The following is a 24,723-nucleotide window of genomic DNA, read 5'->3' as shown; positions in this document are numbered from 1 at the left end:
TGGGCGGGGCGCTGGTGGTGATGGGTGGGGCAACGCCATATTTGGTGCTATAGTGGGCGGGGCTACATCGACAATAGGCGTGGCTACAAATTCAGCGACAGGCCGTGATTGGACCGCTAGCTTCTGTGGGCGTGGCTACAGGCGCTGTGGGCGGGGCCCGCAACAAAGACCCGGGCCGCGAATGGGCGGGGCGGGATCCCGGCGGCGGCGGCGGCGGCGGGCGAGGAGGGAGGCCGAGGGTCGCCGGGCCCCGCGGGATCGCGCCGGCCGGGGGGTGGGGGGCCGGGTCCCCGCTGGAGGCGCCGCGATCGCGGGCCGGGGGCTCGTCATGTGGCCGCTCACGGTCCCTCCGCTGCTGCTGCTGCCGCTTCTGTGCTCAGGCCTCGCCGGACAGGTAGGGGCCGGCGGGCAGGTGCGGGCGCAGGGGGGATGGGAAGGGGCGCCCCGCGGGGCTCCCGCACAAACGGGGTGTGTGTGTGCGTGTCCCGGCTTCCCGGGCTCGGCGATGACCACCCTGCTCCGGGAGGGCTTCGCCCCCGACCTCCCTCCGGCTTCGCCTGGCTTTGGGGGACAACCTGACCTCAGTTTTGGGGTGCACAGCCCCCTGGGTGACTCTCCTCTCGCCGCTGCTCAGTGGGGTGGATCTTGGGGGGGTTCTTCAACGCTCCTGGTGGGTGTCACGGGCCCTTTGCTCTCCCCATCCTGCCAGGGGGTGCCCAGCACCCTAAGAAACCCCTACCTACCTCCTGCCTGCACCCCCAGTGTGCGAGAGGGGGCGGGACTCAAGCACGAGTGACTGATGGGGTCTCGTCGTGAGTGGGGGGCCCTGCTCGAATGTCTCTGTGTCACGCTGGGTGGCTGGGTGTGACATTGTGTATGTGGCCACCGTGCATGGAGTTGGGGTGCATGCATTGGGTGAGGGGGAGAGAGGGAGAGAGCTGTGTGTGTGTGTGTGTGTGTGTGTGAGTATTGTGAGTCTGGGTCTTGTGTGTGTGTGTGTGTGTGATTGCCAGGGAGGACCATGTGTGTGTCCAGCGTCGCTCCATCCATCTGTCCCCCAGGGATGGAGGAACAAGGCGTGCGTGACCGAGCATGTGGCTGGCCGCGAGCTTTGGGGTGACCGCGTGCCACAGGATCAAAAAGGGGTGTGTGTGCGTGTTTGTGTGTGAAGACACGTACACCCAGGACACGCTTGTGTGTGTGTGTGTGTGTGTGTGTGTGTGTGTGTGCATGTTTTGGGGCAATGCCTTGTACCTTCCCAGAGCTGCTTTCTCTCTGAGGCACCCATTGTCTTAGGATTTTTAAATTATTTTTTTTGGGGGGTGGGGACCAGCTCTTTTCAGCTCTGGGTTTAAAAACCCTTTTTCCTCCTCCATCTTGGGGAGGGGGTCCCTGGAATTCTCAGCTTTGTGGCTGCTTGCTGGTGGGGAAGCTGAGATCAAAGATAACTGGGTCCCTGATGAGCTTGCTTGCCTGTGGAGTGTGGGTTCAAGAGCCTGTGCACCCCTCCTTTCCTGGAAGCTGGCGGCTGTTGCCCTCATTCCTTGGGCACCAAGAAGTTAAGGGACAGCTGGAGCCCCAGGCTAGCTGCTTGGGAGGAAGATTGACTGACTCCTTAGCCCACTCTTTCACCTCTGGGCTAAAAATTCACTCCCTGGAGGCCTGGGGTTCAGGCTCTTGCCTTGGACAAGCTACTGATCCCCCCACATCCTACAGTGCTCCCCTCTGCCCCCATTCCCATCAAGGAATCAGCCCTGAGCACTGCCCTGTGAGATCTCCACCCCCCAAAACAAGCAAGCCCATTCAGTGGGTGTCCTGGTAACTGGGTGGGTTTGGAGAACAAAGACCCCCCTTGTATCTCCCTTCTGGGATGCATGCTGGGAGGGATGGAACTGGGGCTCCCGGGAAAATTTCCAGGCCTCATGGCTGGACTGCTGGCAGCAGTCTGCATGCAATAGGCGCCTAGTGCATACACCACCCTCCCCAGAGATGAGATCTTGGAAGGCTGCTGGAAAAATCAGGACTGGGTGTGCGTGTGTGGAGGGCTGGGAGTGGAACTGGCTTCTAAGAAGAGCCCTAGGAGCCCCCCCAAACCCTGGTTGGGCCCTCTCTGCTTCCCACCCTGGCTAGCACCTAGAGCTGGGATTGGCAGCAGCGGGGAGGGGCGGGGCTTGTGAGACCAGGATAGCCACGCCCGTGGGCGTGTCTGAGGCGTGGCCAAGCCGGATCATCGGTGGAGGGTGAGGCTAGTGGGTCCAGGCCGCGAGCTGCAGTGCCTCCAGGCGGCCGCTGCGGGTACTGCAGGATGCTGATCCCACCCATATCTGCACCCAGGGCAAGGGGAAGTCTGGGGATTGGGTGTTCTTGGCCCTCTGGGTTCCTGCATCCTTGTTCCTTCCCAGCACCCCCTTTGCGTCCTCCTCTGAGGGGTTCCTTTGAGCCACCATTTATATTTATAAATATAAACTAGGAATTTATATTTGGTTTTTGGGTCACACCCGGCAGCCCTCAGGGGTTCCTCCTGAATCTACGCTCAGAAATTGCTCCTGGCAGGCTCAGGGGACCATATGGGATGCCAGGATTCGAACCACCGACCTTCTGCACGCAAGGCAAACGCCCTACCTCCATGCTATCTCTCTGGCCCCAATAATAATAGTTATTATTTATTATTATTATTCATATTTTGGTTTGTGGGCCACATCCGGCGATGCTCAGGCCTCACTCTTGGCTCTGCGCTCAGGGATTGTTCCAGGCAGTTCCCAGGGGCACCATATGGGATACTGGGGCTGGAACTCCTGTTCAGCTGCATGCAAGGCCAGAGCCCTCCCTCCTGTTGTCCTGTCCCCCCCCAGCCTCGAGACCTCATTCCTTCTGAGGATCCTGAAACCCTGCCAAGGCAGTTTCTGACGCCTGGTGTCCATCTGGGTGTGTGTGTTGGGGGGGGGCAGAGTCTGTGGCTTTTGACTTTATAAATAAAAACGGATTTTGTGGCTGATGGTGATGCCGAGAATGAGGCAGAGTAGGGGCTAGGGCCAGAGTGAGTATGGGGTGTGGGTTCCAACGTAGGGGGAGATGTTCAGTGGAGCATGTGCTAAGGCTGCTGGGGGACCCAGAGGTGGGGACAATGAGATGGTGGGGGGGGGCACCTGCAAGCAGAATGGGGGAGAGGAGAGAGGGTAGAAGGCAATGGGGGTCCATCTTCCTAGGAGAGACGGAGAAGAACCCCCACCCCCAAGACCTATCTACATCTTTTTTTGGGGGGAGGGCTCAAAAACTAACTACCTGGGGCTAGATCGATAGCACAGCTGTAGGGCGTGCGGATGACCCAGGATGAACCTGGGTTCGATCCCCAGCGTCCCAGATGGTCCCCAAGCCAGGAGCAATTTCTGAGCACGTAGCCAGGAGTAACCCCTGAGCATCACCAGATGTGGCTCAAAAAACCAACAAAACAAAACAAAAAACCTAACTGCCCAAATCATTTCCTGGGCCAGGAGGGTGTTTGCTTTGCATAGGGCCAACCTAAATTCCATCTGCAGCATCCCATGTAGTTTCCCTGAGCACCCCCCAGGAGTATACCCTGAGCACAGAGCCAGGAGTTTGGCCTGTACAATGCCCAGGTGTGGCCTATTTCCTCCAAGAAGCCCTCCCTGATGCATTCCTCACCTGCAGCATCCAGGTACTTTTTTCATGGCCTCCTCACTTCTTTTTTTTTTTTTTAATTGGTTTTTAGATCACACCCGGCAGCGCTCAGGGGCTACTCCTGGCTCTACGCTCAGAAATCACCCCGGTAGGCTCGGGGTATCATATGGGATGCCGGGATTCGAACCACCGTCCTTCTGCATGCAAGGCAAACACCTTACCTCCATGCTATCTGTCCGGCCCCACCCCCTCACTTCTTTATTCACTCCTTGACTCTCATATCATGTACTCCCCACTGAGCTGCAGCCCGTTGGACTCCCAGGGTCCTTGTTTGGTCTCAGGTGCCTATGACAGAGACTGAGACAAAAGGCACACTGTGAGAATGGATGAACATGGGTTCATTCCTCTGGTTCCCTGAAGGTCTCGGTGCTAAGGCAAAATTGGGGGGAGCTCTCCCCATTTGAGCCGCCCCATCTCCACTGCACGTTAACTATTGCTCCCAGAGAGAAATCATAAGTAACACCGTTCCCCATACCTGAAAAACATTTCCCCTTTTCCTTCTTGTTTTGTTTTTGGGCCACACCCGTCAGCACTCAAAGGTTACACCTGGCCCTACGCTTAGAAATCACTCCTGGCAGGCTCGGGGGGACCATATGGGAGGCCAGGGATCGAACCCCGGTCTGTGGCCTGCAAGGTAAATACCCTCCCTGCTGAGCTATCGCTTTGGCCTAAGATTCTGCCTTTCTGGGAGGTCCTGCTGCTTGGGTTCAAACACTGTCTTCCCAGGCTCTTTTAGAAAAATGTAAGTGTCCCAAGTGGAGGGAAGTAAAAGAGAGTCTTAAGGATTCTCAAATACAGATGAATTGGGTATTTTTTTAAGAGCCCAGTGGGGGCTGAGGCCGTTAAAGGAGCTGGGCGACACCTAGTGGTAATGTCTGGTTAGTGCAGAGTCTGAACGCATATTATTCTCTCTGCTCTCTCTGTCTCTCTCTGTCTCTGTCTCTCTGTCTCTCTCTGTCTCTCATTTTTGGGCAACACCCTGTGTTAACTCTTGGCTCTTAGCTCAGGGATCCCCCTCCTGGAGGGGCTCAGTGGAACCCCATGGGATGCCGGGGATCGAACCCGGTTGGCAGCCTGCAAGGCCAGCATCCTTCCTCCCCACTGTGCTCTCGCCCTGGCCCGGGTTGTTTTCCAAATCTTGGCTGCTGTGAACAGCGCGGCCGGGCACGCACCTGTCCTTTCAGATGAGGTTTTGCGTTCTTCAGACGCGAACCAAGGAGCAGAGTTGGCAAGATCATACGGTCGTTCTATTTTTGATTTTTGGAGGCTGCTTAATGCTGCTTTCCCTCGGGACTAGGCCAATTTCCCTTCCCACTTGATAATACACGTCGTTAAGATTCCCAAGACCCCACTGAAAAATCAGTGGAACTAATCCATCAACAAGGAGTCAGGTTGCAGAATCAATTTATAAAACCCTGTCGTGGTGGGGCTGAGGAGATGGGGGGTGGTTGAGGCGCTGGCCTTGCACATGGCCAATCTCGAGCACCACACAGGGTCTCTTGAGCCCTACCAGGAGCCATCTGTGAGCACGGAGCCCTGAGTACCGCTCAAAACAGAAAAATAAATAAATAAAATGGGTTGCATTTCCATATGCCAAACAGCAGGAAGAGAAAGCCATGAAGAAAACAAATGTATTTTAAAACACAGCACAGAGTGAGGGATGGTGCCAGGGAGATGGTTTAGCGTGTATGAGGCTCTCAGTTTGATCCCCGAAATTGTACCAGTGGGCCTCAGCTTGCACTAGCTTGGCATGGCCTGGCACTCCAAGCACTACCAGGTGTGGCCCCCAAGAAAACAAGAAAGGTCTAGAGCAGGGGTCTCAAACTCGCTGCCCGCGGGCCGTTTGTGGCCCTCCGTACAACATTTTGTGGCCCTGCCCTAGAGGAATCATTTTTTGTTTTGTTTTGTTTTAGTTGTTTGGGTCACACCCCCCAATGTTCAAGGCTTACTACTACTGACTTTGCACTCAAGGATCACCCCAACTTTGCCTCCTGCGGCCCCCAGGTAAATTGAGTTTGAGACCCCCTGGTCTAGAGCAATAGCACAGTGGAGAGGGCGTTTGCCTTGCATGCAGCTAACCCAGGTTTGATTCCCCAGCATCCATATGGTCTCTTGAGTATGCCAGGAGTGATTTGTGAATGCAGAGCCAGGAGTAACCCCTGAGTGTTGCTGGTGTGGCCCAAAACACACCTCCTAAAAGAAAACAAGAGTGATAGGTCTGAAAGACAGTTCGGGGGGCAGGGGAAAGCTTGGGCCTTGCATGTGGCCAATGCTGGTTTGATCCCTCGTGTCACACGGCCCCCCAGTACAGGAGGCAGCCCTGGAAGCTTTACATTCTCAGCCTCACTTTCAATCCACAGTTTAGTGGGCTGAGACTCACAGAGGTTCCTCCTGAGCACCACTAGGAAGACCCACCACAGCAATTTAAAACTTTTTTTTAAAATTAGGGGCTGGAGCAATAGTACATATGGACAGGAAACTCAACTTCAGTCTTCGGCATCCCATAGGGTCCCCCGATCCCTGCCCGGAGTGATCACTGTGTGCAGAGCTAGGAGTCAGCCCTGAGCACTAGCAGTTGTGATCCAAAACCCTCTGCAAAGTATCTCCCCAAAACTAATAGGATTCTTCCTGGGGAGACAAAGCAACCACCACTAAAATGTGTACGAACTGACAAAAGAATGCAAACCAGTAAATCCATCTTGAGGGGGGGAAAATCCCAAAGAACAAAGGCGTCCTCATGGTCTGAGATCTCAAACTATACCACAAAACAACAGAAATCAGAATGGTGTGGCACTGAGCTGCAAGGGGCCACAACACAGTGACAGAGATCGGCATTGACACTCCAAAGAGAACCCTCGGTCCTTTCGCAATCAAGGGCAGGAAAGCAAAGTCTCTTCAGCATCTTACTGTGCTGGTGGAGCATGCCAAAAAAAACCACACCAGACCAGGGCACTTGGCCAGCGACGCACCAAGGCTAACTGGGAGTGGCTGAAAATCCTGGATGTGAAAATCAAACTACAGGAGGAAATATCTCCAAGGAGACCAAGATACTGGCCTCAGGGGTGTCTGCATGGACCCGATTCCAGCAAGAAGAGAGACAGATAAACAGTGGGGCTCACTGAGATGAATAACATCAGAGGGTTGGAGACAGCAGGGAGGGCACTGGCCTTGCACGGGGCCAACCCAGGTTCAATCCTTGGCATCCCATAGGGTCTCCTGAGCCCTGCCAGGAGTAAGCTTTGAGCACTGCCAAGTGTGGCCTCCCCAAACCAAAGAAAGAAAAGTAAAATAACAGCAAAGGGTTGGAGACATAGCACAGCTGTCAGGTCTCTTGCCTTGCACACAGCTGACCTGAGTTCGATCCCCAGCATTCCACGGAGTCTCCGGAGCAGCACTAGGAGTGATCCCTGAGTGCAAAGTTGGCAGTCATCCCTGAGCATCTCTGGGTGTGTCCCCCAAACCAACCTCACCCCCAAAATAGCACAAAGGTGCTGGGTGTTCTGAGGAGGAGGAGGAGGAGGAGGAAGGGGCTCTTGTGTGGGTCCTGGATTTGGAACCCTGGCAGGGGCTTAGGGGGGAGAACCCGGGAAGCTCCCAGCCCAAGATGGAAACTCCCAGCCCAAGACAGAGAAAAGGGAAATGGCCCAGAGCTTTCTTCTCCGAGAGAGAGACAGAGAGGGGAGGGGGGAGAGACAGAGAGACAGAGAGACAGAGACAGAAAGACAGAGAGAGACAGAGAGAGAGACCAAGACAGAGAGAGACAGAGAGCAGACCCTTCCCACAGTCAGATTTGTGCTAGACAGGGAACAGCTGGTGCAAAGGTCCTGGGACGACAGACCAGGTGCCATGTGCAGAAAGAAGGGGGCCCGGGACCCTCAGAGAAGGCAGGAGGCCAGAGTTACTACTGTATGGCCAGGCTGGGGGAGGCAGGTAGGAAGGACTAGAAAATGACAAGGTCTTTTATTCCCCCCCCCCTTTTTTTCTTTTGGGCCACATCTGGTGATGCTCAAGGCTGACTCCTGGCTCTGTGCTCAAGCTTTACTCCTGACTTCTGCTCCCCTGAACCCCCTCTGCATCAACCTGCACTAACCCAGCTTCCGCTCTGTCGCCCCAATCTTTGTACTGGCCACTGCCTGTTGCCTTTCCTGCAGCCCGCCCTGTTCCTGGTTTCTTGGTTGGTTGGTTTGATTTGGGAGCGGGTCACTCCCCGTAATACAACCGGGGGGCCCCATAGTGTCAGGCATTGAACCGTTGTCAGCACCTCTCCCCGCACCCCTGTCTGTCACCCCACTACTGCTCAGACACCCCATCTTTGGTGGCTCTCCAGCAAATCATCACTTGGTCCCCCCCGACAACCACCCACTTCGCAGTCAACGGTCCTGGCGCTGGGCTCAGGCCCTGGGGTTGCTCTTCAGAGGAGGGGCGCAGTCGGGGACCCCCCAGCCCCACGGTTGCGGCGCCCAGGACGGAGGCCCCGAAAGGCCTGAGTCATGCATGGGCTGCTCCAGACGGCGGCGGCCGAGGTGAAGCGGGGACGCGGGAGGGGGCGAGCAGGAAAACCCTGAAAACCCAAACCCGCCGCTGGGTGGCCTCGGCTGGCTGCAGGCTGGGCTGGAGCGTGCGGCGCGGAGGAGGGGGCGCCGGAGGGCCCCCAGCCCGGCCCCCTGCAGCCCCGGCCTCAAGTTCAGGGCAGACCTGGCTGGGATTTGTCTGCAAAGGCCCCCTCCCGGGGTGGGGGGACCCCCCCTGCCTTGACCCATACTCTGAGCTGGGGAGAGGGGCGGCCCCTGGAGTCGTCCTGTTGGCGGGGAGCCCCCCACCCCAAAACCAGAGGAGACCCGGGCCCGCTGGAGTCTTGGGGCTGCTCTGGGCTTTCCAGAGTCGGGGCCTCCCACCCAGGAGCAGATGTTGGGTGACTCCTGGGAACTTTGGGGAATCAGGCTGGCTGGCTCTCCCTTCCCATTTGGGGTGCAGAAAAAGGACCCAGAACACTATGGGGGTGCAGTGGGGGACCCTGGGAACACATTTGGGGTGCACTAATGGGGGTCCCGAAACACCTTTGGGGTGTAGGAAGAACAGTGTTGGCAATGCAGGAGGACTGGGGAGCACATTTAGGGGTTCAGTAGGGGCCCTGGGAACATTTTGGGGGTGCAATACAGGGAGTAGGGTACAGCTCATGGCTGGTACAGTGGGGTTCAGGGAACATCTTTTGGGGTACAAGGTGTAGCAGGGGTGGGAACACATTGGCAACGCAGGAGGAGCACATTTAGGGGTTCAGTAGGGGCCCTGGAGACATTTTGGGGGTGCAGCAGAGAGAATAGGGGTCCAACTCTGGTACAGCGGAGTTTCTGGGAGCATCTTTTGGTGTGTAATAATGGGCCCCCCCCGGGAACAACTTTGGGGTGTAGTAGGGGCGGGAACAATATTGACAGCGCAGAGGGAGCACATTTAGGGGTGCGCTTGGGGTCCTGGGGGATATTTTTGGGTGCAGTGGAGGGAGTGCGGGTACAGCTCAGAGATGATGGTACAATGAGAGTTCTGGAAGCATCTTTTGGGGTGCAGCCTAGAAGCACATTTGCGGGTGCAGTAGGGTTCCTGGGGACATTTTGGGGTGCAACAGAGGGAGTAGGGGTACAGCTCATGGATGGAATATCAGGGGGATTCTGGAAGCACCTTTTGGGGTGCAGGCTGTAGCAGAGGCAAGAACACCTTTGGCAGTGCAGGGGGGCCTGGAAGCACAATTGGGGTGCAGTAGGATTCCTGGGGACATTTTGGGGTGCGACGGAGGGAGTGGGGGTACAGCTCATGGACGGTATGGGGGGTTGTGGAAGCATCTTTTGGGGTGCAGGCTGTAGCAGAGGCGAGAACATCTTTGGCAGTGCAGGGGGGCCTGGAAGCACAATTGGGGTGCTGGGGACATTTAGGGGTGCGACGGAGGGAGTGGGGGTACAGCTCATGGACGGTATAGCGGGGTTCTGGAAGCATCTTTTGGGGTGCAGGCTGTGTAGCAGAGGAGAGAACACCTTTGGCAGTGCAGGGGGGCCTGGAAGCACAATTGGGGTGCAGTAGGATTCCTGGGGACATTTTGGGGTGCAACGGAGGGAGTGGGGGTACAGCTCATGGACGGTATGGGGGGGTTGTGGAAGCATCTTTTGGGGTGCAGGCTGTAGCAGAGGCGAGAACATCTTTGGCAGTGCAGGGGGGCCTGGAAGCACAATTGGGGTGCTGGGGACATTTAGGAGTGCAACGGAGGGAATAGGGGTACAGCTCATGGACGGTATAGGGGGGTTCTGGAAGCACCTTTTGGGGTGCAGGCTGTGTAGCAGAGGCAGGAACACCCTGGCAATGCAGGGGGGGCCCTAAGATTCCTAGGGGATGTCTGGGGCGCAGGGGGAAGGGTCCAGTCGGTGGCACTGGCACCCGGGAACCCCTTCGGGGGATGCCGCTGGGGGGCGGGGAAGCTTTGGGGGGGCCTCCCGCGGGGAGGGGGAGGGAGGCCGGCTCCCGTGGGGGGCCGGGCGTGACGTCACGGCTGGAAGTGCCGCCGCGCGGGAGGGGGGCGGCGCGGGGCGCGCGCGGCGCTTTCCAAGCGGAGCCCCGCCGGGCCGATCGGAGCCGAGCCGAGGCCGAGGCGATCGGAGCCGCGCCAGGCGCGCCGCAGCCGGAGCCAGCCGAGCCCCCCAGCCCCGGGGGGTCGGGGTCGGGGTCGGCGGGAGGGGAGGCGAGGCGAGGCGAGGCGGCGGGGCGCCGCGATGTCGGTGCCGCTGCTCAAGATCGGCGCGGTGCTGAGCACCATGGCCATGGTCACCAACTGGATGTCGCAGACGCTGCCCTCGCTCGTGGGGCTCAACGGCACCGCCGCGCGCCCCGGAGCCTCCGACAAGATCGTGAGTGGCCGCGGGGGCCCGGCCGGGGGGCGTGGTGGGCCTCGAAGCGAACCCGGGGGACCCCGAGCCCCGCCGGACCCGACCCCGGCTTCCCACCCTGCTGCGGGGACTGGCGCGCGGGGCTGGGCTGGGCTGGACGAGGGGAGCGCGCAGGGTGCATGGGGAACCCCGGGATGCGGAACCGAGCCCAGCCGAGCCGGGCCGGCAAGGCTGGACTGGGGCTACCAAGGGGAGGGGACCCCACGGCGCGCCTCCGGGGTCCCCACTTTCAGGCGCCGGGTTTGGATCGCCGGCTTGGCTTGCGCGCGCCCAAGCGCACCTCGTCTTGTCTTCCCCGCACTGGCTGGCTCCTAGCTGGGGCTCTCCCTTGTCTGCGTCTCTCTCTTTGAGCTTAGCTTCGCAGCATCCCTCTCTCTCCACTGCCACTGCAGCTCCCCCAGGCACGACCTGCCCCCCTCACCAAGTGTTTGGTTCTCCCCAAACACTCCCCCCATTCTCGGTTGGCGGCAAAGAGAGGTGGAGGCTTAGGGCAGGGATCCAGATGTTTCCCCTCTCCAGGCCCCCCACATCCTGGCCACCTCTCCTAGCTTCCAAGTCAGAGTCGTCCCCCCACCCCCAGGCGAGTTAAGGCTTCCAGTCCAGGGTCCCCTCCTTCCTGCAACTCTCCCCTACACACTAGTGGTCTCTTAAGAGTCATTTCCAGGACCCCCCCCTTCCACCTGCATCTTGTGCCCCCAACTTCCTAGGATCACCCATAGGGGAGATCTTTGCTCTCAGAGCTTCCAAGTGGTGCATGTGTGTGTATGGGAGGGGTCCTGGGTTCAGAAAACCCCTTTCAGATGTGACCCCGGTATTGGGAGGTGTCCCCCCCATTGCCTCCAGGGTTATTGGAGATGGGGAGCCCGTCCAGTCTGCTGGGAACCCTGTGAGTGGGCGTATGTACATATATGTGTGTGTGTGTGTGTGTGTGTGGCAGGCTTGTGTCTCTACGTCAGCATGTATTTGCAGACCCAAGTTCTTGCGTCACCTTTTTATCTGGGGGGTGTAACCCCCTGAACCCGCTCCCAGCCTCCTCCAGGCTGTGGATGGGTGCCAGAGCTTCACGCAGCAGATGGTGTAAAATCGCGAGAATGACGCGACTGGTGATTTGGTGCCTGTCCGTATGGACCCCCGAAGTATCCGCGTGCCCACACTGTGTGCAGTTCTGTGGGTGTAACTGCGGATGGGATGGATGGAAGGTGAGTGTGTCTTGTCTGGTATGTGCGTGCGTGTGTGTGTGTGTGTGTGTGTGTGTGTGTGTGTGTGAGTGTGTCTAGATGTCTGGGCGCCCACAGCCCTTGGTCCCCACTCTGTCCAGCTGTGCCTAACATCTGCCTCCAGCTCCATCTCTGCTGAAAGCTTCTCACTGCCCCCTCACTCTGCCTAGCCAAAAAGCATTGTGGAATGAGTGAGGGGCCAGGAGGCTCGGGGAACAGGATCTGGGGGATGCGGTGGCATGAGGGTGTTCTAGGAAGGCTTGGGGTGTCTGAGGGACTGAGGTGAAAATCTAGATGAGAATCTAGAATCTCGCCTTTCCATGGTGACTCCTGGCACTGGGCCCTGAAGGCATGGCTGTGCCGGTTTCCTTGTGGCAGTGGAAGGATGACACAAGGAGGTAAACTGACCCAGGGCCCCGTCCATCCATCCTCCTTCCTTTCATCTCTCCATTCACCCTCTCACCCATCCTGTCGTCTGTCCGCTCATCCTGTCTTTCCATCTATCTTTCCATCCATCCACCCACTCACACACCCATCCATGTCTTCCCATTTTTCCATCTCCGTCTCTCCACCTCCAAAACCATCTATTTCTTTTGCTTGCTTTTTCTTTGATCATATCCAGCAATGCTGAAAGCTTCCTCCTGGCTCTGTGCTCGGGGAGGACCTTCCAGGGGGGAGATACTGGGGGATCAAACCCGGGTTAGCCTCACGCAAGGCCAGCACCTTCCCCACTGTGCTGCCCATTCCAGCCCTACCCACCCATTTCTTTCCATTCGTTTTCTCCATCTGCCCATTCTCCACCCCAGTCTTCATTGCTCTCCTTCTGAACATCCATCCTGGCTTTTCTCCCTTCCTCTTTCCACATTCCAGCATCCATCATGCACATGCAAGGCTCTCCAGCACTGCCGCTGTCTGTCCCATCCTTCACTCCGCCTCCCGTCCCTTTGTTCAACGCAGCACAACTGTGGAATATCTTTGACTGGGTTCCGAAGGCCGATTCTTTCTTGCTTGTCTCTGGCTGACAGAGCTCGTGTTCGAGAGAGGCCTCGGAGCCATCCTTGGGGCTGAGTTCTCACTCTGCAGTTTCCTCTCAGGGGAACAGGGACACACTTTATCCAAGTCTTGGTTAAGTGAAGGGAGACTTGAGTCCCCACTCAATCACAGCTCCCCACTCCCCCAAGAATGTCTGCTCTGCTTTGCACTGTGTCCCGGGACCTGCTGTAGTATGGTTGGAGACATAGTCCAGCGGGAAGGGTGCTTACCTTGCATGCAGCCAACCCAGATTGGATCCCCAGCATATCTCATAGGGTTCCCCAAGCCCCACCAGGAGCCTCTTTTGTTGTTTTTGGACCACATCGGCGGTGCTCAGGGCTGACTCCTCGCTCTGTGCTCAGGGATCACCGCTGGTGGACTCAGGGGACCTTCTGGGACACTGCCATAGAACCCAGGTTGGCAATATGCAAGGGCAGCGTCCTCCCCACTGTCCTATGGCTCCAGGTCCTCACCAGGAGAGATCTCTGAGTGCAGAGCCAGGAGTAACCCCTAAGCATTGCTGGGTATGGGTCCCCCAGCAGGAAAAAAAAGGCGAGAGAAGAGGTTCAGGTCTTTGACCCAACTGCCCCAGACATGGGAGTCCATGCACAAGGGAGAGCCAGCGCATGGTGGGTTGTGCAGTGGTGCAACGCGTGTTCCCTGAGCACTGTTTGGGAACCTGGGAGGCCTTTAGAGCCTGGAATCTGAAGTGTGGGAGAAAACCCAGCACTGGGCTCACCGGGCTGTGTGGGGCGCGCAGGATTCTCTGCAGCAAGCCCTGAGCTTGGGTGGGCGCTGTCATGATCGTGGGCCTGGATCTGGGCCCCAGATGCAGAGCCAAGTAGCCCCGCAGGTACAACAGGGACCTCACATGGGCTCCCTGGGGCTGCCCCGTCCATCAGACGCAGGCTCCGCCCACAGCTGACCCCATGCAAGGGGTCACAGGGGAAAGGGGCATGGCCTCAAGTGTACACACGGTGAAGGGGCGTGGTTATGTGGGCATGGTCTTCAGGGGTGGGGCCAGGGCCATGGTGCTGTGCATTGTGGGTAGGCCTCCCTTTTCATCTGATCCAAGATGATTTTTGTGCGGAAGTTGGACAGTGGGGAGGGTGCTTGACTTCCCCCAGGCTGACCTGGGGTTCGATCCTCGACACCCCAGAAGGTTTCCTGGACACCTCCAGGAATTGGTCCCTGAGTGCAGAACCAGGAGTGAGCCCTGAGCAGCATCTAAAAGCCCAACCCAAACCAGGGAGGTTATCTTGGTAACTGGGTGGTTCAGGTGGATCAGCGTAAGGGGTCCAGGAGCAGAGCCCAGGAGGTGTAGAGGGGAGGCTGTGTCGTGAGTGTGGTTCTGCACCCATGTCAGTTCCCTTCGGACACAAATTTTTTGGATTTTTTTTTTTTGGAGGGTTACACTCAATGGTGCGCAGGGATGACTCCTGGCTTTGTGCTCAGGGCCCACTTCTAACAGGACTCAGGAAATCATATATGGTGCCAGGCATAGAACCCAAGTCAGCCACATGCACACCAGACATCTTTATCTCTCCAGCCTGTGAGATTTTTCTCTTGGATTCTTCTTTTTCTGTTTCCCCATGGAATGAGGTCCAACCAACATGCACTTGGCCAGCATCCCCCCGAAAAGCAGGGGGTGGTTTTCCCACCCAGAATAGTCGCTCCTGGGAAACAACCCTGGAACCCTCCTGTGTGGGGAACTGGACAGAAGAACAGAGAATAAGGCCCCTACCTCGCCAGAACTCCCAAGGATAGTGTGAATTTTGGAAAAAGACGTGGAGCTTTGAGGCTCTGTAATTGGACTTGCAATGTTATGTGCGGGGGCAAGCTGGTGGTCAGGGTAGCCTTTCTGGACGAAGTGGTTGCAAAGGGTGAGGAAAAGAAAGGCAAAGAGAGATGGTGTGTCGGAGGGGCCATAGGCCAGAACAGAGGGTACAGGAAGGCATTGTGCCTTCTTGTGGACAGGGGGATTTGAGGGTTTGGGGGAGCCCAACGCATCAGGTTTGACTAATTAGGACCCAGAAACCGTGAACTTTTTGCTTGATATCATGTGGTTAAGACCAGTCACAGGGCCCGGAGAGATAGCACATCCAGGACCTAAGGTGGTTGGTTCGAATCCCGGTGTCCCATATGGTCCCCCGTGCCTGCCAGGAGCTATTTCTGAGCAGACAGCCAGGAGTAACCCCTGAGCACTGCCGGGTGTGGCCCAAAAACAAAACAAAACAAAACAAAAAACAAAAACAAAAAAAGACCAGGCACTGATGCTCTGTTCAGCACCGCGGACAGTGGTAAGTGGGGGGGGGGGCGCTGGGTTCTGGGGTCTCCTGGCTGCAGTTTCCGCCTTGGTCAGAAGGGGGTTCTGGCTCTGAGAGCTCCAAACAACCCCCCTGGCCCCTCCAGGTGGGCTCTGGTGGGGGGAGCAGTTGGCCAGGAAGAAAGAGAGGTGGGTGCACATTGAAGGAGCTTGATGAGATGGGGTGCTGGTGTGGGAGAGGGGAGGCAGCCTAGGGGGTGGTGGGGGGTGTACAACCTGGGGCCCAGACTCTCTCTCTATGGAAAGCTTCCCCCTTTGGCTTTGGGGCCACACCTGGTGATGCTCAAGGATTACTCCTGGCTCTGTGCTCAGGGATCATTCCTGGAGGGGATCGGGGTCCACATGGGATGCCAGGGATGGAACCTTGGTCTGTCCCAGGTACCCTCCCCGCTGTGCTATTGCTCCATCCACAGCTTCTTCTTTGAAACTCTACCTTATGAGTATCTCCCTGGGTTTCTCTGATCTTCTCTCTCTCATATTTTTGTCTTTGCTCTTCTGTGTCTGTCTTCACTGAGTCTCAAAAAGAAAAAAAATCGAATTGAATTAAATCCAAGCTTGACTACACAGCAAGGCTTCGGCCTGTCTCAGACCCGTCTCCTGGTGGGTGGGCGGCCTGTGTCTCTTTTAAACATTCCGCTGTTGGCTTAATTGGGTTCCATCCTTTTCGGGATATGCTTGTTACTCATTGGAAGGAAGCACCTTTGGATGGGTTTGTCACCCTACCTGTCCATCACTCCAGAGTGAGGTCTTCGGATTCCCAATAAAGATGCCGGGTCTCAGGGAAAAACTATGGGCATTTTCGGTTTTTCCACTGCTGAGCTATCTGAAGCTTTGCTTTGGAAGTTCCTGAACCTGTTTTATCCTCTTCACCGTGTGTGGATTATTTCTGGAAGCGTTTGCTTCCAGACCTGCGTCCCTCCAATTCCCTCGGATTGAGGCCTGAGGCTTCCGCTACACCTGTGTCTGTCTCTAAGTATTTTTTGTTTTCTTTTTGTTTTTGGATCCTATCTGGCAGTGCTCAGGGGTTACTCCTGGCTCTATGCTCAGGAATCACTCCTGGCAGGCTCCAGGGTCCTTATGGGATGCCAGAGATCGAACCTGGGTTGGCCGCGTGCAAGGCAAATGCCCTTCCTGCTGAACAATCATGGCTCGTCTGTGTCTCTTCCCTTCTATCTCTGTGTTCCTAACTTTATCTCTGTCTGCCCATTCCTGTTGGTGCTGGATGGTCGCATCCCTGCAGTGTTGGGGATCGAACCCGGGGCCTCTGGCTTCTGCTTGCTCCTTAGAGCCAGTTCTTAGAGCCCCCTGACTCCACCTCTCCCTGCTTCTGAGCCTCTTCCTCTGTCTTGCATCTCTAGCCTCAGTGTGCTTCTGTCTGTCTGCTGTTTTGCCAACATCATTCCTGCATTCTTCCACAGGACAAGGACAGGAAGAATAACCGGACCCTTTGAACCTCCCAGAGTGGGGGGAGCACTGCTTCTCTCAACCTCTGAGGATGATGAGAAAAGAGGCTGATGGGAGCTAGGACCGGCCCCCCCCCCCGACACCTTTTTGCCCTTCACCGTCTGTCCCATGTCCGCTTGTGCACTGAAGTGGGGTCCCCCAGCCCCCAGGGCTCTGAGCGGAGCAGCTGCCTTGGAGAACAGCTGCAGGCTCATTTCGAACAAGGGAGATGATTGCAGGAGAGATGGGGGGAACGGGAGCCAGAAAGTGCTGGGAGCCAGGGCTAAAGAGGAATCAGGCTTGATTGTGGGGGCTGCCGCAGTGGGGGGGCAGGGGGCCACCTGCCAGGCTGGAAAAAGGCAGCGGAGGGAGGTCTGTCTGCTTAGGCGTGGGTCCATCTGTCCCCCTTCTGGTCTGGTCTTTCCTGTGGTGGTGAAGTTTCTCCATTCAGCCTTCTCTCTCTCTCTCTCTCTCTCTCTCTCTCTCTCTCTCTCTCTCTCTCTCTCTCTCTCTGTCTCTCTCTCTCTCTCTCTCTCTCTCTTTCTCTCTCTCCTCTCTCTCCTTCCCAGGGCTGGGAAAACAACCCCTCCCCACTCTCCCTTCATCCAAGCCAGCTTCCTCAGTGTCCCCCACAATTTTAATCCCACAGCACTCACTTGAAACACCCCAAGTTTTCAAATTTTCTTCTCTCCTTGTCTTTCTGCCTGAGGCCAACCCGACAAGAGAGAGACAAGGTCATCTACTCCAGGGCACAGCGGGATCCTTTCACAGGAGGAGAGTCACTAAGCTGTAGCAATGAGGGGTGATTAATAAGGAGAACCCCTCTCTGCCTCTCCCCTCCCTGCTGGGTCTCCAAGCTTCTGGGAAAGAAGCAGACAAGGAGGGGAGTTCTTCAGTGGGGGCCTCTTCCTTCCCTTTCAGTTTATATTTGGATTTGGGGGGTGGGGACCACACAGGGCAATGCTCAGGGCTGACTCCTGGCTCCTGGCGTTCAGGAACCGCTTCTGGCAGTGCTGGTGGTGGTGGTGGGGGGACCCTATGGGGTGCTGGGGATTGAACCCGGGTCAGCCCTCTGCAAGGCAACTGCCCTCATCACTGTGCTGTTGTTCTGACCTGTTTATTTGGGTTTTGGGCCTCACCTGGCAGTGTCAGGGCTGACTCCTGGCTCTGTGCTCAGGAATCATTCCTGGTTCTCAGGGGACCCTATGGGGTGTTGGGGATCAAATCCAAGTTGGCCCCATACAAGGCCAGCACCCTCCCTGCTGTGCTATCACCCCAGGCCTGCACTGGTTACCTTGGGAAGAACTTTCTCCCCCGCAGTTCTCTTGGACCCCAGATGGGCAGGCTGGACATGGTATGGACATTAGCTGGAACCCTGGATCATGTGCCGTGGGGGGATCCTGGCCCCTGAGTGTTTGAGTCCAGCAGAACAGGGTGCCCTGACAGAAGAAGTTGATGGGCTGGGACTGAGCGTAGGGGCCATCTGGGGGTTCTAGGGAGGGTTCCCAAGTAGGGGTGTCTGCCCCAGGGTGCTGGGTAAAAGGGGGCATTTGAAGAGCAGCAGATACTCCCTGTGGGGGATCCTCGACAAGGGCAAGCAAGGTTACCCCAGTCTGCAGAGAGACAGAAATGGGGCTGGAGGTGTAGATTTGGGGGGGGAGGGTCGCTGGTATCTCTCCCACATCCCTGCAGGAGCTGGTGGAAGAGATCAACTGGAGGCTCAAGTCTTATTTATTAAGTCACAGCGGGGGCAGTGCTGGGGTACTCATGGCAGTGCTCACGACAGTCCTCAGAGGGATGCCATGTCTGACTTTCTTCTTCATGGTGGCCCCGATCCATGCTTGGGGACCAACAGTGGGACTGGGACTTGAACACAGGCTGAGCCATTTTCAACGTAAGGGCAGAGTCAGAGGATAGCACAGCGGGGACGGCGTTTCCCCTGCCGGTGGCCCACCTGGGTTCAATCCCTGGCATCCCATGGGGTACCCGGAGCACCACCAGGAGTGTTCCCGAGAGCAGAGCCAGGAGTCAGCCCTGAGCACTGGCCCCAAAACAAAACAGACTTCCCTCCCTCCCTTCCATTCTCCCTCCCACTGGACACCGTGTCTCACAGCAGCCCAAGAGGGTCCCCGCGCTCGCCCTGATGGGGTGCCCGCCAGCACAGGAAAGAGGAGAGCGCCCCGCCATTGTGTCTGGGTTTCCAGACATTTCCACACACACCCCCGTCCTCCGTCCTCCCCGGGGCTCCCTCCAGCCCAAGCGGTTCATCTGCCTCCTGCAAACAGGCGCTGCTCTCTTCCTGCAAGCCAACCTCTTGCACCTGTTCTGGCCCTCTGGCTGCTCCCCGCTTCTGGTCCCTCTGCCTGGGGTGAGGGGTTTGGGAGTTGGAGGCTCCTCTGGAAGCCTGGAGGAGGCAGGTGGGCTGCATGCACAGGCCCGGCTTTCTCAGAGAGCTTGAGAGCCAGCGCTGCAGGCCTGGGGCTGTTTCTTCACTCTGCTACCCGCATCTGCCAGGCGGCCCTGGGGAGGGAGAGAGGAGAGAGAGAGAGAGAGAGGAGAGGGAGAGAGAGAGAGAGAGAGAGAGAGAGAGAGAGAGAGAGAGAGAGAGAGAGAGAGAGAGAGAGAGAGAGAGCAAGAGAGGCGAGCAGGAGTGTGTGTGTGTGTGAGAGAGAGAGAGAGAGAGAGAGAGGAGAGAGAGAGATAGAGAGAGGAGAGAGAGAGAGGAGAGAGAGAGAAAGGAGAGAGAGAGAGAGCTAGTGCTCAGGCTGTGCATCAGGAGATCTGAGTTTCAGCCCTGTTACTGAGAGGTCCCTCTGAGCACTGGGCTGAGAGTAACTCCAGAGCATTCAAATCGGAGTCACTCCTGAGCACAGCCAGGTATAGTGAGAGAGAGGGAGAGGAAAAGGAAGGAAGGAAGGAAGGAAGGAAGGAAGGAAGGAAGGAAGGAAGGAAGGAAGGAAGGAAGGAAGGAAGGAGGAAGGAAGGAAGGAGGAAGGAAGGAGGAAGGAAGGAAGGAGGAAGGAAGGAAGGAAGGAAGGGAAGGAAGGGAAAGAAGGAAGAAGGGAAAAGGAAGGGAGGGAAGAAAAGAAATGAACAAAGGAAGGGAAGGAAGGAGATAGGAAGGGAAGGTGGGAGGTTTTTTGGTTGTTGTTTTTGCTTTTTGGTTTCTGGGTCACTCCTCCTTGTTCTGTGCTCGGCGATCACTCTTGATGGTGCTCAGGAAACCCTATATGGTGGTCTCCCCACAGTGCTCAGGGATCTAACCCAGGGCTTCTGGCTTGCAGATCCATAAACTCAACCAAGCTACTGAGCTATTTCTCTCCGGCTCCAAGTTTTTTGTGTTTGTTTTTTTATTTTCATTTTTTGGAGTGGTCTGGTTTGGGTCTTCTTTTTTCCTACCCCTGGAGTTCTCTTGGGGGTGAACTAGGTGTTATTTGGGGGTCTGATCCTCAGGGACCCCCATGCCAAGAACATGCCCAGAACATGTTCTAAGATCAGCCTTAGAAGTGACTCCTGGGGCCGGGCGGTGGCGCTCAAGGTAAGGTGTCTGCCTTGCCAACACTAGCCTAGGACGGACTGCGGTTCGATCCCCCGGTGTCCCATATGGTCACCCAAGCCAGGAGCGACTTCTGAGCGCATAGCCAGGAGTAACCCCTGAGTGTCAAACGGGTGTGGCCCAAAAACAAAAAAAAAAGAAGTGACTCCTGGATTCATCAGATCCATTCCCCCCTCAACAAAAGCCCCCCAAAGAAGTACATACCCCAGATTGGCTTTGAGCTGTGCCACCCCTGGGCTCCTCAGCACCTCTGGATGTGAACCATCCTCCCCCCCAATAAGAGAAGTATTAAATGTGCCATCAATTCATTAACTAGACACATGCCCCCAACCTCATAGACCAGACTGTGTCCTGGGGGAATAAGGTTCAGGGTCACATCCGTGCATCCCCTAAGTTGGACCTTTCAAGTTTGTTCACTGCTGAAATGGGGTGGGGTGGGTGGTTGGGGGGGATGTCTGCATTGTCACCTGCACCCACCGCAGAGGCCGGGTGGGGGATGTCAGAGTAAGCTCCTTTTCAAGCCCTAGCAGAGAAAACTGCGCAAAAACAGTCTCTCCTGCTGCCCCCCATAGCCCCCCTAAATGGGCGGAGGATTCACAGACACTGGGGAAGAATATTAATAGAGCCAAAGCTATAGGACTGGCCGGAGCTGCTCCACCTTGCCAGCTGTCGGGTAGAAGAAGGGGAGCCCCCCTGGAGAAAAGACAAATCCAGAGCACCCCAGGCTCCCACCCTCCTCACCCACACTGTCTCCCACCAGCACCTCCAGACTGGGACTGTTGGGGTCCCTCTCCAGGCCCCGGGCCCACTCGCCTGACAGCTAGTTAAATATTCCCAGGCAAGAAATTCATGAATATTTATAGGGACCTGGCAGTGAGGGAGATAAAACACACACAGTCGCACACGCGCGCACACACAGACACACAGACGCACACGGACGCTGGGAATTTATGAACCTGGACTGGCTATAAATAACAGGCTGGTGGCTCCTTCACCCACCACATTCCTGCTGCAGCTCCAGCCCAGCCGGGCCTTGTATGTGTCTGTACACGCACACACCACGCACATATGATTGCACACATAAGCAATTGGACACACACGGACACACATGGACACATGGACGCATAATCTGGGATCTTTCCCCCCACTACACACACCAACATAAATACTCAGGGCCTTTCTCTGTCTCTTGTCATTCTCTCTCTCTTTCACACACACACACACACACACACACACACGGGTCTCTATCTCGCACACGTATGAACATCTGGTGTCTCTCTCACCTATACACATGGGTCTATTTCTCTCTTGCTCTCTCTCTATCCCTCTCCCACAGACACAAAAACACAAATATCCAGGGTCTCTATATATCTCTCATACACATACATACATCTGGGTTCTCTCTCTCTTTCTCTCTGTCTCTCTCTTTCTTTTTCTCTCTCTGTGTCTCCCACACACAGACACAAACACACAAACACCTAGGGTTTCTCTATCTCTGTCTCTCAGTGTCTCTCTCTATCTCACACACACACACGGCTCTCTCTCTGGATGTAGGAGTCCCCATATTGCCCTGCTGTACCCACACAATGAGCCCCACCCGGGGTCTGCCACCCGGGGTCTGCCCCCAGAGACTCCAGAACTGGCTCAGGCCACCATGTCTGCCCAATGTGAGCTCAGCAGAGCAACAGCATACTCATTCCATGCTCAACAGCCTCTCATGCTTCCCCACAGAGGCTCGCACTCAGGCCACAATTTCCTCCTCCTGGGAAGGGTGGGCCCAGTAGGCCCCTGTTATAGGGTTGGTACAGAGAATCTAAAAAATAATAAGAAATAGGGCCAAAGCGATTTGCTGATGACCCGGGTTCGATTCCCGGCATCCCATAGGGTGTCCTGAGCATCTCCAGGAATGAGTCTGGAGCACAGAGCCAGGAGTCAGCCCTGCACATGGGGGCTGGAGAGAGACCCAACACCCCATAGGGTCTCTTAAGCCTGCCAGGAATGATCTTTGAGCTCAGGGATGCTTGCTTTGTTTGTTTTATAGGCCACACTCAGTGGCGGTGCTCAGGACTTACTCCTGGCTCTGTGCTCAAGGATTTGTGCTCTGGCAGTGCTTGGGGAGACCCTATAAGATGCCAGGGATCGGGGCCGGGAAGGTGGCGCTGGAGATAAGGTGTCTGCCTTGTAAGCGCTACCAAGGAACGGACCGAGGTTCGATCCCCCGGCGTCCCATATGGTCCCCCCAAGCCAGGGGCGATTTCTGAGCACATAGCCAGGAGTAACCCCTGAGCGACAAACGGGTGTGGCCCCCAAAAAAACAGAAACAAAAAAAAAAGATGCCAGGGATCAAACTTGGGTCAGCCATGTTCAAAGCCAGTGCATTCTGCAGGCCTTTCTTTGCTTTTTCTCGTTTTCTGGCTTTGTGGCCACACCCAGCTGCGCTCATACAATCTGGGGGTTCGAACATGGTCGGCTGCCTGTGAGGTAAGTGCCTTTCCCGCTGGCCTGACTTTGGGGCTCCTGAGAGAACCCACCATGGGCATCTGCTGGGCACAGGCTCGCAAGGACCAAGGGCAGCCGGGGCGGGTGAAGGTCACAGGTGCTCCCTGTGCGCCCCATGCCCAGCAGCTGTGGGCTGGCTGTGCCCCGTCAGACCGCAGATCTGGGCAGAACCCCAAGAGTTGCTCCTCCGCCCCCTGCTCCCCCCACAGCAAGAGTCAGGGGAGCTGCAGAGTTGTGCCAACTGCAGTGCCAGGGCCCCACACTGCAAGCTGCTCTTGGCTCAGTTTGGGGCTGGCTTGGTGGGGGGGGGAATGCCCTGACACAGTGAACATCCCAGTTCCTGCTTCTGTGCCAACAAGAGGGAGGGCGGCTGATCCCCTTCTCCCGATCTCTGAGGATCCCTGAATTCTCTCAAGACTACCCCTTCTGCTGTGCAGGTGGGGAAACTGAGGCACGGGCCCATGGAATCTTTTGCTCGGCATGATACAGCTAGAGGGACACATGCTTTGACTATGGGGGTCCCTGAGTTTGATCCCCCGGCACCTCAGAGTCCACTGAGAACCACTAGGAGCGATCCTGGAGCACTGAGCTGAGAGTTGCAAATTCTGAGCAGTGCCCAATGAGGCCCCTGAAACAAAAACAAACCGAAAAAGAGGGGCCAGATTCTGATTTGTTGGTTTGTTTGTTTATTTTGTTCTGGGGTCACTCCTGGTAGCGCTCAAGGATTACTCCTGGCTCTGTGCTCAGGAATGACTCCTGACAGACTCCGGAACCGGGGATCGAATCCGGGTTGGCTGTGTGTAAGGCAAATGCCCTCCCTGCTGTACTACTACTCCGACTTGGGGGAGTTTGTTAGATTCTGGATGGTTGAATTCCAGAACACGCAAACACACACATATACACACATGTCAGATGTGGTGACCCCAGGAATGGAACTTCCAACCTTATGCCATCACCACTCATCTCTCCAACAGGGTCATTTTTGGGGGGTCACACTTGGCACTATTCAGGGCTCCCTCCTGATTCTGCCCTCAGGGCACTCTGGGATGCTGGGGGTCCTACCTGGGTCAGCCCCGTATGCAAGGCTCTTCCCACTGCCCTGTCACCCCGACCCATCTTTCCCCCTTTCCCTCCTATGCATGGTCTGACGCTCTGTGCACGCAGAGACCTCGGCTTTACAGATGGGGAAACAGAGGCACTGCGCAGTTCCAGTCGGTCGCTCAGTTTCTCATCTCTAGGGGAGGCTCAAGACACCTCACCCACATATCACGACCACATGTCGAGCAGGACCGACATGGGGCACCCCCCCCCCCCCCCCGGCCTACCAGGGCCGAAGCAGGGACAATAGTCGCTGATGAAAAGGGCCTTTGGGACTCTCCAGGTGCAGGACAAAGCGCAGTCCTTGCAGGCAGGCCCAGGCCCAGCCTGGAGAGGAGCGGGTGCCGCTCCGAAGCGGGCCTGGAGCAGCTGTTTGTCCCTCTGCCCGGATCGATTTCCCATCCGGTGGCCTATTCTGGATGACAAAGGGCCCCCCCAGGACCCAGGTGGCCATCCTGTCCCCCTCGCCCCCCCCACCCCCAATCAGGCAGCCCTGCCAGAGCTGGATGTTTTGCTTTTTGTTTTTTTTTTTTCCTTTGCCTGAAATTTGTTGTTTTGAAAAAAAGAAAAAAAAAACAAACAAACCAATAGAGGCTGGAGCCTGGAAGACAGCAGGGAGGGAGCCTAGCCTGCCTGGCACCGAGCAAGCTGGGTTCTATCCCTGGCACCACATAGAGTCCCAAGAGCGGAGCGCCGCCCAGCTTCACACCTTCATTCCTTCACTGTGTGTGTGTGTGTGTGTGTGTGTGTGTGTGTGTGTGTGTGTGTGTGTGAGATTTTGGGCCGCACCGACAGTGCTCAGGGGTTACTCCTGGCTCTGTGCTCAGGAATGACTCCTGGCAGGCTCAGGGGACCCTCTGGGATGCTAAGGATCAAGCCAGGCACCAAGACCCCCAAGCAAGACAAGCACCCTTCCCTCTGTGCTAT

General features: G+C 56.6%; 1 protein-coding gene across 3 annotated transcripts in view; it reads left to right on the top strand.

Annotated features, from left to right (window-relative positions):
* The first annotated feature begins 265 nt into the window (after positions 1-265).
* The window catches only part of OLFM2 (olfactomedin 2), a 43,919-nt gene continuing 19,461 nt past the window's right edge, over positions 266-24,723 (top strand). The window contains exons 1-2 of one of the 3 annotated variants that reach the window (XM_049787976.1): positions 10,260-10,312; positions 10,459-10,586. In XM_049787976.1, coding sequence (XP_049643933.1) covers positions 10,494-10,586 — 93 coding nt within the window. In that variant the 5' untranslated portion in view covers positions 10,260-10,312; positions 10,459-10,493. Of the gene's footprint in view, positions 395-10,259; positions 10,313-10,424; positions 10,587-24,723 lie in introns of those variants that run through there. The other 2 variants (XM_049787978.1, XM_049787977.1) reach the window with 2 other exon arrangements.

Source organism: Suncus etruscus, chromosome 15 (genome assembly GCF_024139225.1).
Source record: "Suncus etruscus isolate mSunEtr1 chromosome 15, mSunEtr1.pri.cur, whole genome shotgun sequence".
NCBI lineage: Eukaryota > Metazoa > Chordata > Mammalia > Eulipotyphla > Soricidae > Suncus > Suncus etruscus.
The sequence above is the reverse complement of the archived record's forward strand: the minus strand, read 5'-3'. Positions and strand labels throughout refer to the sequence as shown.